The sequence below is a fragment of the Cupressus sempervirens genome, chromosome 11, assembly GCF_028749045.1.
Source record: "Cupressus sempervirens isolate cs-2001-9-10 chromosome 11, ASM2874904v1, whole genome shotgun sequence".
In the NCBI taxonomy this organism is placed as follows: domain Eukaryota; kingdom Viridiplantae; phylum Streptophyta; class Pinopsida; order Cupressales; family Cupressaceae; genus Cupressus; species Cupressus sempervirens.
Window position 1 is genome coordinate 783,349,995 of NC_143128.1, and position 16,033 is coordinate 783,366,027.

The following is a 16,033-nucleotide window of genomic DNA, read 5'->3' on the forward strand; positions in this document are numbered from 1 at the left end:
AAACATTTGATGTTTCATATAATGTTTTAAATTCTTTGATTTGATTGGTCAGTGTTAATGTATATTAGAAGTGACATGAATGAATAAGATAAATATATTAATGTCTGATGAGAGACCACACCACAATGCGATCTATGGTATTGTAAGCTTACAACCAATAAATCATCCTTCAATCATCTTTCAATCAAACAAACAAATTATTTTGTTTAATGCAAACCGTAACTATTTGTGAGATCCTCGAAAAGCTGTTAGTTCTGTAAGAACGCAACCCAAATGGGCCTATTAACAATTAATCGAAGTATTTGGACGAGTTGTCTGAGAGGGGTTATACTGTCACAATAAAAAAAGAGGCAAAATCCGTCGTTTCTGCCTTAAAAACTTCAAACTGAAGAACACTTATGATTTTATGGAAGAGGAACGCAACCCAAAAGAGGGCGTGGTCGCCCACGCAAAGTGATCGCCCCAGAAAGTACGGCGGTGATTGAAATTCCTGGCAATGAAGAAGCGCACGGAGAGGACGAAATTGGGAAACAAAAAGACACAGACACAGATTTAATTTCAAATCAGCGCCGCCAGATAAAGGTGCCATCGCGTTTCTTGGATCCTCCCGAACAATCTGCAAAGCGGAAACGCAAACGAAAAAATCCAGTTTCATCAGATGAACAGGCCAACTTCAAAAAACTGCGAAAGAATCTTGTTCAGGACGAATTAATATCCAATATAATGGGGTCAAACTTCAGAGGATCAACAAATCCTAGTAGCAGTGCAGCAGCAGAGGATTAAAACTCCCTTTCAAGATTTCAGTACGGAAGATAATAGTTTGGGTTGTATCTGATCTTAGGAACATGCCCACTTGGCCTGGAAAGATTATTGACTACAAAAATGAAGATCTTCCTCCATCTGTTTTGAGCGTTTACAATCCTGGCTGCTTTTGCGTGATGCTTTTGGGGCCTTCTTTCAAAGAGGTTGGAACAAGGGATTATGTTTGGGCAAGGCCTGAAATGATCTTTCCCTTTTGGCCCTGTTTAGAGAAATTTCAGGTTGAGTTTGAAACAGTGGCAAATAAAAGGTCGAAAAATGATTTTGATTTGGCAATTGAGGAGGCCACTTTGAGAGAGTCGTCTGTGTTTGGAGATGGGCTCGACAAGAATGAAACAGCACCACCAAGAAATAGTGCTACCGAGGATGAAATGGTGCAGAGACAAGCTATGATGTACTTGTACAAACAGCTCTGTGACGTATGCAGAAGGGTTTGCTCAGATGATGATGAATATATGTGGCTAAATTGTCAAAAGTGTGATGTTTGGTGCCATTCAGAATGTGATCCGAACGGCAGCAAGTGTGAAGATGATGATGAATATATGTGTCCTAAGTGCCGGCTTTACTTTGAGGTTGCAAAGAAGAAGAAGGAAATGGTGGAGGCAGGGGAAGTAGTGGATGATAGGGTTTTGAATGCTCCTTACCGGGTGAATGTTGTGTGCGGAGACAGGGAAGAAGTTTACCTTCCGCATTATCATTTAGTACTGTGTGAGTGCAGGAAATGTAACAGGGGCAATATTATGAGCATTGGGGATTGGGAATTGCACGCTGGATGTAGAAAGAGGAAGATGAAGACCAATTTGACATTGAAGGGCATCAATGCCTGTCTCGTAGATTGGCTCACCGAGCTCCGACAAGGAGGTGTTGTTGGGCTTGCTTATTTTACTACCGGTGTTGAAGAACCGACGCTCACACCCAAGGAAAGAGACTTGATTGTAAACTTGCTATGCCCATATGAACCCTACAAACCAAGCTGGAGCATTGGAACTTGTGGAGTATGCTTGTCAGACCAAGACAAGGAGAAAAACAAAATCATCATCTGCAATACATGTCAGATTGCGGTTCATCAAGAATGTTATGGTGCGTGGGATGTGGAAGATGAAGCTCTTGCTACATGGGTTTGCAGAGCATGTGAGAGGCCGGAGATTAAAAGAGAATGCTGCCTCTGTCCCGTTGTGGGTGGTGCCCTAAAAACCACCACCACCCGCTACTTTTGGGTACACGTTACATGTGCTTGGCTGGTCAAGGGTGTTGAGTTTCAGGATGAAGATGCCATGGAACCTGCAGATGGAGTGCTAAGAGCTGATTGTAACTCTTTCAAGAAATCATGTATTATATGCAATCAGATTCATGGCTCATGCATTCAATGTTGCAAATGCCCTAGGTCCTTTCATGCCATGTGTGCGGCATTAGCTGGCTTTTGGCTTCAGTTTAACATCGTTGCCAAGGACAAGAGTGGCAGAGATGTGGGCAAGTGGATTTCCTACTGCCCTGAGCACAAAACCCCCAAATCTCAGCATTCTCCCGGTTTAATTTTTAAAACCCCAAAAGAAAAACCTAAAGAACAGCAATCACAGGTTCAATTCCCTCTACTCATTCATCAGCTCAAGGAGGAGGAGAAACACAAGGAGCAAGCAGCAAGGGCGTGGAAATCGAACTCATTACCTTGGAGATACCAACAGCGAGCAGATGCAGGGCATGGCCCTTCAAATACAACAAGGAAGTAGAGCCCATTCTGCACCGGCCAAAGGGTTACTGTCACCATTCTGCAAAGGTGATAGAAGCCATGAATTCTTTCAACCAACAACAACCAGAATTTTCCTCATTCAAGGAACGCCTTCGTTATGCCCTAGAGAACGAAAAAAAGAGGGTTTGTTTTGGGAAATCTGGAGTACACGGATTCGACTTGTTTGCTCGGGTACCCATCTTACAGGGCGAAATGGTAATCGAATACAGAGGTCAGAAAATCAAATCTGCCGAGGCAGATTCCAGAGAAAAACTATATAAGGGAAAGGGAATAAACAATTATTTTTTCACAATATCAGTAAATAAAATCATTGATGCAACAAAGAAAGGAAATATGGCTCGTCTACTCAATCATTCATGTGATCCCAACCTCAGTGCAAAGGTAATCGATGGCGAAGACCGCATTGAACTGATTGCTGCCAGAGATATTAAAGCAGGGGAAGAATTGAATTTTGACTACAGATTTGGTGCCGCTCCAGAATCTGATAAAGATCCATGCAACTGTGGAGCACCCAATTGCCGTAAATACATGTGAGATCTTAACGCCCAGATCTCCTCATCATCTTCATTTCTTTCTGGTTCTCCCATTCTGTAAAATGTGATTGAATTCTTTTCCGCCCAAATATAGATTATTATTTACACTCCTCTGTACCTATAACAGACGCTTCTGCAACACGGCATTTCGGAAACAAAGACCGATTATTTTTTGCATTGAATATGGTAAATTTACAGGAAAAGTTTGCAGAACCTCTGGGTCAGTGTATTACACACTCCTAGGGTCTGCTTACACACTGCCCCAGAGTTTACATCTGAGCTAGTCACCTGCAAAAGCAATCCTTATGTTCCCTACACTGAACTCTTTATCAAAGTGTGAAATTTCTTGAGCCTACATAAAATTTATTTTATTTTTTTATTCAACAAAGTGTTATCTAGTGGATACTTGTTTTTGTAGAGCTATAATTCACCAGCGAACACTTGTTTTTGTAGAGCTATAGTTGATAGTGAATACTTGTTTCTATCGGGTGAATAGTCCAGCGTGTCTGGTGTAGTGTTTGAACTTTAGGTCGTTGGTTACTTCTATGGTCCCTGTTCTAGATTTCCGAATGCCTCCTTGTTGGTTACTTCTATGGTCCCGGTACAGTTATGATTATCCTCCATATAAAAGAATACAATAAAAAAATAAAAATTGGTATGATATAATATGTTTTTGCATAAAAATCTTCAAAGTGGTATGCAAATTTAGCTCATGAGGAAAGAACAATTGCTGGATGGATAAATATATTTATTTGTTTTGACAGATGATATATAATAAGGATATATATTTTTGGGTTATGCTAAATAAATGGTAATGTGGTTATGCATATAGATGTTTAAGGTGCTATGATATATAATAAGGATATATATTTTTGGGTTATGCTAAATAAATGGTAATGTGGTTATGCATGTAGATGTTTAAGGTGCTAGCTAATCTCCAGACAAAATGTACTAAAGACAAAAAAAGTCAAACATGATTCTTTTTCAGATTCGCAATGCAAAGCAAAATTTTCAAAAATTTTGTTGTTTTTTATCACAAAATATATAGATAATGAAGATCAAATGTTGAAAATTTCAAAAAAATTCATCGTGTCTTCGTTTTTTTGAAATTTAGTCAGTGGTGCAATTTGTAGGGAGGATAGCCGCACCCAATGTATAACACACCATGCCAACCACATATGACATCCGACGAGATGGCATAACTAACAAAGCAAGCAATAAAACCCAACAGGCATTAATTTTTTGCCATCCCTGTGGTATTTAAAAGTTCTTATATTTGTTTTGTGATTTGGGATTGCACTTCATTAGAAATAAAAAATAATTAATGTAATTTTAAGAAATGCTTAAAAATAATGTAACATATACTAGTAATTATGATATTGCTATCAAGATTTAATTGTGTGATTTTGAGTCAAACTCGTTGACCCAGGTTTCATGAGTAGTGATTCATCATGAATCCATTTATTGATAAATAGGAGATAATTTCCACAACAAGTCAAATTGTGATATTGCTATCAGGATTATACTGTGTGATTTTGAGTCAAACTCATTGACCCATGTTTCATGATTAGTGATTCAACATGAATCCGTCTTTCATGAGAATAGATGGAACACTTAGCACTCATTGGATCTAGGTGATGCTCATAGGGATGAAGCACCAAGACTTCCCAGGAGGTCACCCATCCCAATACTACTCCAGCTTGAGCGCGCTTAACTACGGAGTTTCCTCCAAGGTTAAACCCAAAGCTTGCAACCCCATTTGCAAAACCTTCACCAAGTGTTGTGCCTTATGAACCATTCATTAGAAAGCCCCTTAAGCTCATCAATTGATAAGTAGGAGATAATTTCCACAACAAGTCAAATTGTGATATTGCTATTAGGATTTAACTGTGTGATTTTGAGTCAAACTGATTGACCCATGTTTCATGAGTAGTATTTTAATATGAATCCATCTCTCATGAGAATAAATGGAACACTTAGAACTCGTTGGATCTAGGTGATGCTCATAGGGGTGAAGCACCAAGACTTCCTGGGAGGTCACCCATCTCAGTACTACTCCAGCCTGAGCGCACTTAACTATGGAGTTTCCTCCATGGTTAAACCTAAAGCTTACAATCCCATTTGCAAAACCTTCACCAAGTGTTGTGCCTTATGAACCATTCATTAGAAAGCCCCTTAAGCTCATCAATTGATAAGTAGGAAATAATTTCTACAGCAAGTCAAATTGTGATATTGCTATCAGGATTTAACTGTGTGATTTTGAGTCAAACTCATTGACCCATGTTTCATGAGTAGTGATTCAACATGAATCCATCTCTCATGAGAATAAATGGAACACTTAGCACTCATTGGATCTAGGTGATGCTCATAGAGGTGAAGCACCGAGACTTCTCGGGAAGTCACCCATCCTAGTACTACTCCAACTTGAGCGCACTTAACTATAGAGTTTCCTCCATGGTTAAACCCAAAGCTTGCAACCCCATTTGCAAAACCTTCACCAAGTGTCATGCCTTATGAACCATTCATTAGAAAGCCCCTTAAGCTCATCAATTGATAAGTAGGAGACAATTTCTACATCAAGTCAAATTATGATATTGCTATCAGGATTTAACTGTGTGATTTTGAGTCAAATTCATTGACCCATGTTTCATGAGTAGTGATTCAACGTGAACCCATCTCTCATGAAAATAAATGGAACACTTAGCACTCATTGGATCTAGGTGATGCTCACAAGGGTGAAGCATCGGGACATCCCAGGAGGTCACCCATCCTAGTACTACTCCAGCTTGAGTGCACTTAACTACATAGTTTCCTCCATAGTTAAACCCAAAGCTTGCAACCCCATTTGCAAAACCTTCAGTAAGTGTTGTGCCTTATGAACCATTCATTAGTTATATACTAGTAAGTAAAATTAAAGGTTAATTATAGGTGCAATGAGGACTTATAAAGAGGAACAAATCAACGAAACTACAAAAAGATAGAGCATATTTATGAATTGTGATTACAACTTTCTTTAGAAATAATAAAGGTAATTTTAAAAGATAGTTATAAAATTATTTTTTGATAAAATGATATATTCACATTTTCATTGATCGAAATTAAATGAAAGCTTTTAATATTTTTTACAATGAAACAATCTATTTGATTTGGTACAAAAAATTATGGTTTTGAACAAAAACGGCCTTGTTGCAAATAAAACCACAAAATTGATGGAAATGTGTAGAAAAAATAGACGGATCTAGACAGAAATGGGTTGCAGAACCAAACTAGAAGTTGGTGGATTCAGATCTCTCAGAATAGAAACCCTAGTCGAATTATAGAGAGAGTTGGAAGCAAATATGCACGTAAATAATTTCAAGAATAAAAGGTAGATAATTTCAACCAAGAAATTATAATTATTTTCGAAAAAAATTAGAGTATTGGCTCTGATACCATATTACAAAGTAATTGGAAAATATTTGCTTGTTATTAACAATGATCAAGAGATCAGTATATACAAGAGATTGGACGATGTTTTCTTAAGAAACAAATAGAAACATTTTATTCGAGAAACAAAAAACTAAATATTAGAAACGTTGTAATATTTATAGAAGATTACAATAGATAACCATTAGATACTAAACAGGGATAATAGAATCTACCTATTATCGTAATAATATTTGGCAATAATTTTTACAGAGACACAGATTATATTTATTTGCAAATATTTATGACCTTCAATCCATAAATGCATTGAAGTAGACAGTCTCGTGATTCTGTAGAAATGTTAACAAAGAGATCCTGATAAATGCTAATATAGGAATCCAGTTTTACAGAATCAGAAGTTACATGTTTGATGTAAATGATGCATTTATTTGTTAGCATAAATTAGGCTTCCTAATTGTTGAAGTTTTGAAACAATAAAATTAATTTGTAATTTTGTCCACACTTTCACAAATTAGATATTGTTCAAAATTAAAAGTCTATATGTTTTATGGTAAATGGAAAATCTGCTCAGTTGCTTCCTTCGGGACTTTGCTGAGTTGGGCCTTTTTTTCTGCTGAGATGTACTCTATTTCCATCCCCAATCTGTTCTCTGTCGCGTCCTTTTCCCACCACTTTGTGTGAGAAAACAATAATATCCCTAAAATAAGAAACGCGTTTCCTTTGACTTATTCTTTCGATGAGTGTTAGGGCAAGGTCAGTGTTTTACTTGAGTGATTCAAAAAATTGTCACATTATTTCATAAAATCAGTCTCAATTGTTTTCGGTGAATGAGTGACCTGCGGATTTGATCCATGAATACTCGCGATCCCTGCATGTACTTGCAGGGTATTTCATGCTTGGGTGCAACAATCGCAAAGTGATTCAAGATGTTTTGATTTGCCAAAAAAGTCACACCTTAGAGAATGTTTCAAAGAATTGGAACATGATTTCATTTAAAAATATTTTGTGGAAAAAAGAGCAATGGAAAAACTTTGATAGTTCATTTGAGTCTATTTGTTTGGGTTGACACGATCTCTGAAGCTGCCTGGAGTTTTGTTGTGTGGGTTTTATCTGAACGTGGCCTGCCTGGAATCTCTGGGTAACAATATTTGGATAATTGAATTGTAATGGTTCAGATTCTATAGGTGGGGCTCCAACTTAATCTGGTTGCCATGGTGTATTAGGTGTAATGGACTTGGTTTGGGGTTGTTCAAGAGGAGTTTTTAAGGAGCACTTGTGTTCCTGGCACAAGATATTGGAGGCATGGTATTTGTTGTAATTACCCTATGGGTAATGGGAAGCGCTTTTGCCAGAGTCTGATGTGATTTCTTATGTATTGGAAAAATACATTTTCTTTGGCGCAGTCACGCATAAAAATGTAGTTTGAACTGGACACTTGAGAGCCTGATATCAGGTTTGTGATTTAGAGAGTTGGCAAAAGTATAATTGCGAGAGATTTGAAATTTTTGAAATGTAGGAGGCTACAGTAAAATCTTGATAAAAATGTGGAAGGTGGAGTAAGTATTTGGATGTGAAATTGATCAGGAGGGGAATAGCTTTGTGGTTGGCCAATTTGTAGTTGACCAATTTTAGAAATTTCCCTATTATGAAAGAGGAAAATACAAGTCTTCATGCAATTATTGAAATCATGTCTCGACACTACTCTTATGGGGTAAATAGAGATTAGGATAAGAAACGCATCAGGCTTAAGGCATTAGTGCATTGAGATGTCGCTTCCCAGGATATATCAGGCAGCTTCAATGGCCTGCAAAAGTTAGTACAAAGCATGCAATTAAACCATAGTTTGCAGACTCGGACTCGGAGAGTACTCGGCAAGCCCAAAATTTTCAACTCGGAAAAAACTCGGCATATAGTTGACAAAAACTCAGTGAAAACTCAGCAACTCAGAAAGTACTAAAATTTAAAATCTCTTAAATAAACATATATGTTTTTGTAGAATACAATTACAAAATGTATTAAATTAGTAATTGACATTTCAATAGAGAAAATGTGTAGTTTTATAGCACTAAAATGATGTGAAAAATGCATTTAATCCAACGTTTTCCCTGGATCAACATTTTTACCTACATTTTTTTACATCTATAAATACATGAGAGTTAAACTTGAGAGTACTCTCCTAGCAAAAAACTTGAGAGTACTCGGAAACTCTGAGAGTACTCGGAGAGTTTGCTAACTATGAATTAAATTACACTATTTATAACTTGAAATCAAATAATCTCACCAAAAGAGCCTGTCTGACAGACAAAGTTTTGGCATGTTGATCTCTACCTAAGGTGATGTGACAAAAGGTGATCTTTAAGGAGTATAGAGATCCTAGCAGCAACAAATAGGATGATAGCTGGTCTTGGATGCATCAACAAAAGAATCCATCCTCTATATTTGAAACTGTTGTGGCAAAGCTGTTTGGAGAAGATCCTGAGGATTTGACTGTTTAGCAAGTATAAAGTTTTAAGGAAAATATTTTTTAAGAGCAGCAGTACCAAGAGCTAGATAAATCAACAGGAATTGCTGACATATGCCCTTTTCTTTAATAAAATTTTGCACGTTATATTTAATGTGGTCAGTTCATTTCAAGCCATATCCATCTCTCTGGACGTAAAAGCTACAATGAAGGGCATCATGGGTATAGAGGGTGGGGACCTAATGTTAAGGTTAAGGTGACAGATTTGTCTTAGTTGAGTCTATGACTTTAGCCTAAGAGGTGTCTAGGGCCTTGAGGGGTTTTATTTGAATCGAGTTTGGTGTATGGCAACAGAGTGAAGCTTTTGGTCAGGAGTAGGACTGAGTGGTAATCAGATACCTACTGCTTTCTAAGATTTGTAATCATTATGACTTGGTACAGTAACTCTATGCAAACAGGTTAGAGGCAAATGCTGGTTAAAATTTCTATGATTTTCTAGTTATGAATTCAAAATCATGGTTTTCGGTTAGTTGATGGGGGATATTGATTAATGTCTTCTAGTCTCTCTGCAGTTTGAAGCACATTGAAATTGAACTGCATAGCAGTTCATTTTGAGTTTTTTCATACATTCATGTTCCTCTTCTTTATCAATACTTGAAGCTTAAGCAATCCCTCACTTGTTCTAATTGGGTATATACAAAAGTTAACTCTGAATGTGAAGTTTTATATGTCATTCATTACTGTACTTTTTGTTTATGTCAATTGATCTCAACAAAATTGAAGCTTTACCTCATTTTATCTCAACAAAATTGGAGCCAACTTTGCTAGCCACAAAAAATGTATATACGTTGGTCATTGGACTTATAATCATGGAAATGTCCAGCAGAATGTTTCATTTGTCATTTTTAGTGCTTTTGAGATCTCTGTTGATTACCATTAACTAGTAGCAGTAATTGCCTCTTCTATTATCTTTAATTAATTATTAGCAGGATACTATTGCTTTCATTCAATTCAATTGACCAATCAACTCATAAAATATAAAAGATTACAAGAAACTTCAAATGTTTATATATATATTTTAAATTTTTCATTATTTTATAAATCACATTTTTCATTCATTATATTGGACCATACTATTTTTGATAGGGAGAAAATTCAATTTTCTTCAACAAAAATACATATATTTTCTAACAACTCTATCATTCATTAATGAATGCATTAATTACAACTTCTTCACATTTGTGACAAGTTATTAGATTTTAAAAAATAATCATTTTTATCTTCTATCTCAAAAATGAATGTCTAATCTATATTAATTATCGCAATCTACTTTATTACCAAGTTCAAGTATAGAATTAAATGTTCTATATTTCTTATTTTAAATATATTTATTAGTTTTACATTGACGTTTATTTTTGCCAATTGTAAAATGTTATTTCTTTAAGTTTACACTAACGTTTTACTAGCTACTATTTTACGATCTTGCTCTTATTTCTTTTTATACTTTTTTACAAATTGTAAAACTAATAGTCTAATACTACCCCTCAAACTTACTAGATATTCTGGTCGTTTGAATTAAGTAATCAACAATTTATTTTTTAAAATAAAATATTTCAACTTATAATTGAATTGGTAGAAATGAGTAGTTTATTCATATAATATAATTTCTATTGTTATTTATATATTTTTAAAAATAATATATAATTATTAATATATTTAAAATTCCCTTCCTCTCTCCCTATCACTCTACATTTACTTGTCCTTATAACAACATACCATTCTCTCTTTTAGCTCTCTCTTCGTATCCTTCCTTTCTATCTATAAATCTTTATTTTCCTTCTTTTCAAATTATTGGCAAGAACTTTGATGCATTGCGTCTCTCGTTACAGACACTATCCTATAGGGATGACTAGGCCTGCAATTTTTGATTATGGCCAGGTTATGTATTTCTTTGGCATACTTGAGTGGGCTGAGGGAGATGGATCCTCTGGTTTTAGATCCGATTCATTCTTATTCCCTAAAACTGCTTTTCATATTAAGAAAGTTTCGACATCCAATTGAGTAAAAGAATGACATGGCAAGGGATATGGTGCTTTTTGTGCCATTGAACAATAGGATATCAGTTTTAACTTTTTGGTCTACTGCAGTAGCCCTCTTCTAGATTTTATTTCACTGGCCTTACTTGAATATCTTAAAGGGTGAAATTGTTGAGATGCATATGGTTAATCCTGTTATGAGAGACGCAATGCCCAGAACTGGGTATTTAGATTTATTTGGAGCTGTTTCCCTTGGGAAAAAGTTTGCTATTGCACCTTCTTTGAGCTGTCGCTTGGCTTGGTTGGGATTAGTTTTGGTCTAATGTTCTTTAGAGGTCTTGCATATGATGCACAACATGAATGAAACTTTTTATTCATTTATATCTCCTTGGTCGAGCTTGGATTGAATGAATTTATTAATACTGCTCACTTCAATTCTTTTTAATTACGGTCTCTTGTTTTCACCTATTCATGTAATGCGATTATTTTCTTCAACACAGGATCTTGCTGGTGCTGTTCCAGCTGAAGATCTAGCACGATATCTTGACTTGAAAGAACTGGATGAAAGGCCATATATGTTTCAATCAATTTCTGCATATGATGGGTAAGATACTAGAATGTAGAATCCTTCACATTTGAAGTTGCATAAATATATTTGCATTGCTTGTAATGGAAACTAGGAAAAAAGATGATGTGATGTTCACATTGCTAGTATTGACTGTTCACAGTACAAACATATCTGCTGCAGGTTGGGTATCAAAGATGGGATAAATTGGTTGGTTGATGCCATGGAAAGAAGTAAACGTACTGAAGCATTAAGACAACGTTCTGATGTGGCTGTGGCTATTTAGTGAACATAATATCTCCTTTTTAAGTGTTTCCTTTGGATGGCAATGCTTTGCTCTCTTTACCAACCGGATTTTCAAACTAGCTTGCAGTGTATAAGTAATGCCTAAGACTGTAGTTTTATTACACTGCTGATTTTTTGTACCTTTTGTTGATGTTGATATTTGTGAAGCAAAATTAACTTAATTTTTTTCTTCCGTTCTCTGCATTCAATATAGAAAGATAGAAAATGGTACGATGTGCAAATTTCAAATTGATTAATTTCTGAGCAGATATAAATCTATACCACATTCAAGTTTCGAAGTGATCAATCCAAGGCAGACCTGCATGAGCTGCTACCTTTACGGGGCATGAGAGAGCTGCCACTTTTTAACAACCCTGCAGGATGTTTCATCTCTTCTGAGGCTTCTGTAGTTAAAGATTCCAACGGCAGTCTGAGGCATGGAAGTTGATGATTTGAGTTTGATAAATATGTTAAATGGAGGGATATCTCCAGTTTTCATGCCCGTGTATTCTATTTTAGGAATGGTAGTTCTGTTATTGAAGGGATATAAATTCAACTAGTCTCTGAGGAATGCAATTGCTTGCGCATAGGATTTTGAATGTTCATTTGGAAAATACACAGGCTGAAGGGGCAGTGAGGGAATCTCTATTTGATTATTGCTTGTGATTAGTAACTTTTTTTTTTATATACAGCGTCACGCCTGGCTTATTCTGTCGCACTGAAAGCTAATATGGTCAAAGAGACTAAAAAAGAAGGCTCAACTGTTGAAGATATTTCTGAGATGTACTGCAATATGGAAGACCAAATCAAGGCCTAACTTTGCATTTTTGATCTGATAATAGAATTGATTAAGTAAAATTTTTTGTAGTCTATATGGTTGTAAATAAAACAAGCAATGCATTCAAATTCAAAAACGGGAGTTCAAAAGCATGTGCACAACGGAAAAGATAAAAGAAAGATCATAATATACAATTTTTTTATTTAACTTCTGCGCATATATATATAAAATTGTTAATTCCGATTATCATTAATAATAAACATAGTAATGGGGACATGTCCCCTTTTTTGGCTCATGTCCCGAAGATAGGGACACACCGGGGACTTGGGGACTCCATTCTCATCCCCAGTGGTGCCACCAAATTTTGCCACCTCCACCGAAGATGGAGGGATAGTACAGTCTTGACTATTTGCTGATTTAACTATTTATGTTCAATGTTCCAATTCAGTGCAATTTTCAAGTATTTACTCATTTACATCTTTATATCTTATATTGCAATATATCTTTTCGTAATTAACATTTTAAGTACCATATGTATAGTATATACAACCCCCTTGCCATCATCCCCCTGCCGACCTCAAAATAAGAGCCCTATGCCCTGCTATTCTATCGCCCCCGTATCCCTTTAAGGCGATGCAACTATGATAATAAACTAAAAGGTTTGAAGGTTTTCATTCCTTAGTTTAATATTTACAAATAGATCAATGGCTTTGCAACAACAAATGCATATTTTGGTTCTAGAATTGGTGCCCCTATCAATCTTGTCTTTAATTCCTTAATGGAGTTTTCTTTCTCCGTACCCCAAACATAGGGCTCCCCTTTTATTGTTAGCATTTAAATTTAAAAATGAGAGTTAAAAAGCATGAGCACAATGGAAAAGATAAAAGAAAGATCATAATATACAATTTGTTATTTAATTTTTGCGCATGTATGTGTGTGTGTGTGTGTGTGTGTGTGTGTGTGTGTATGTATATATATATATAAAATTGTTGATTCCGATTATCATTAATAATAAACATAGTAATGTAGGGACATGTCCTCCCTTTTTTTGTCTCACGTCTTGGAGACAAGGATGCATCGAGGACTTGGGGACTTTGTTCCCTTGTCCCTAGTGGTGCCACCAAATTTCGCCACCTCTATCGAGGATGGAGGGACGTTGCAGTGTTGACTATTTATGTTTGATGTTCCAATTCAATGCAATGTTCATTTATTTACTCATTTACATCTTGACATCTTATATTGCAATATATCATTTTGTAATTAACATTTGAAGTACCATATATATGGTATATACAACCCCACCCTGTCCCCTGCTACTATCCCCTTGCCGACCTCAAATTAATACCCCTATGCCCCCTTGTTCTATCGCCCTCATATCCCCTAAGGCGATGCAACTACGATAATAAACTAAAAGGTTTGAAGGTTTTCATTCTTTAGTTTAATATTTACAAATAGATCAATGGCTCTTTTCTTTTCTTTTCAACAAGGAAAATATTATTGTGTGAAATGCTCATCTAAGAAAATAATAATTGAATAGTAATTTAGCAATAAGTTGTGTTCTAATATGTTGATTTAGGTTTGGATTCATTTTGATTAGATTGTTACTTACATGAAGTCTCATTTGTAATTGGTCTATTTATGTGTAGAAGTTACAAGATTTTTTCTTTAATAAAAAGGTTAAACTCAACTTTTAATGTTCTATTAATTTAGATTAACATTAGATTGAGTGGAACAAACTTTAGTTTTGAGTTTGAACCTTTTCAATTTTACCTCATTTTGTACCCCTTTTAGCGAGTAGTTGTTAATTTAAGCACAATATATAAGAATTTTATTCTAGGGTGCTTTTAAAAAGGACAAGTCCTAACTCATTATGATTATTTAGGGTATTGATTTGTAAGGAGTTACCATATGATGTATTTTTTGTTGTATTATATGATAACTCCTTACCAACAAGGTCTCAAAGACACACATAACAAATCAATACCCTAAATAATCACATTGAACATTAGACATCTATAGCAACATAGGTTACATAGTATATAATTGTTTGCCATGTCTTCAATTGTTAAAAAAACCAAGTTTTAACTTAACCAAACTCAAAGGTGCTTGTCAAGATTACTAATCACTCATTGTAGCCTAAATATGAAGATAAATTGGTATTTAGATAAGATAAATTTATTAATGTCCAACAAGAGACCAATGAGGTCTAAGGGACTCGAAACAATACAAAGGGGTAGACGCCAGCAGAGGGAGCACCAAAGAATGTCTGCAGAAAGAATGTGAAAGCAAAACAACAAAATAACCAAGAAAAGGGAATAACAACAGCTAAGAACTCCTCAGAGGCGAGAAGTAGTCCAGAATGGAAAGATGGACATTAGAGCAATCAGGTACTCTGGAAGGTCACATGTAGAGGGACGTTGTTGAGTGTAATCTCTACGAGGTCTCACAGATTTGGTGTGAACCAAGATAGTGTAGAGAGGTTGCTCCAGTCCTCAGACAAGAATTGTAGGATTGAAGAAAGAGGTGATAAGTTGCATAGGGGTTGATGTTGAGCAAAGTTGGCGCTGTATAGTGTGCTCACGAAGCTGCATGGTCTCCTGAAGATAGAGTGCAAGATAATGCTGGTCAATATATCTGAAAAATGAGGGAAGAGACCGACACTCTCTAAATAAACAGTAGAATCTCCCTCGGACCTCATAGTAAATGGGACAACGAAAAATAAAGACAGACTCGGTCTCGACCTCCCCGATGTGACAAAGCCGACAGATACTGTCCTCCCTACCAATTTGGTGATTAGTTTGAATACGTAGCTGGTGAGAACCCACCTTGAAAGATCCCAAGGAGATGCGAAGAGCATGAGTCCAACAACGGGTGAGGTACCAGGGACATAAGATGATCCTATCCTGGATCTCAAGAAAGTGCTTAGCATAGAAAGCCATGTGCAGACAGAGCCCACCTGGGGGATTCCTCTAGGTCGTGATAACATACTGTCTGTAGATGTCAAGTCTAACACGCTCATTCAACTCCCACTAAGGTGGAAGAAGATGAGCTGGAGCGTCCAGCGAAAACTAGAAGGGGGGAAGACGATCTAAACTAATACCAATCGAGACCAAGAGAGCAGAGACTTGGTTGTACCAACAACAAGATCTGTGACCAGAGTCAGAACTCGCCACCTCCATAGAGGAGTAATAAGCCAAGTAGGAATATCTGTGATGATCGTCAGAGGAATCAACGAAGCTTCAGAGCTAGTGAAGTAGCTAAATTAAATCAAAGATGGTCCCCAATCCGAAAGGGTGAGCACCAAACTCAGCTAGAACGATGTTGTGTGGTGTGAACTGGTGACATCTGATAATATGCAGAAGGAAAAGAGTTTGGACTCTCTC

At 36.2% G+C, this 16,033-nt stretch overlaps 1 protein-coding gene and 1 pseudogene across 7 annotated transcripts in view; both read left to right on the forward strand.

Moving 5' to 3' along the window:
- Nucleotides 1–12,730, forward strand: part of GB1 (GTP-binding protein 1) — a 51,170-nt gene extending 38,440 nt beyond the window's left edge. For 3 of the 7 annotated variants that reach the window (XM_089811798.1, XM_089811799.1, XM_089811797.1), the window contains 2 exons: nt 11,523–11,626; nt 11,771–12,065. In XM_089811798.1, the coding sequence (XP_089667924.1) occupies nt 11,523–11,626; nt 11,771–11,873 (207 nt within the window). In that variant the 3' untranslated portion in view covers nt 11,874–12,065. Of the gene's footprint in view, nt 1–11,520; nt 11,627–11,770; nt 12,066–12,140 lie in introns of those variants that run through there. The other 4 variants (XR_016359232.1, XR_016359231.1, XR_016359229.1 and 1 more) reach the window with 3 other exon arrangements.
- Nucleotides 406–3,206, forward strand: LOC149531921 (histone-lysine N-methyltransferase ATX4-like; annotated as a pseudogene).
- Nucleotides 12,731–16,033: the final 3,303 nt, after the last annotated feature.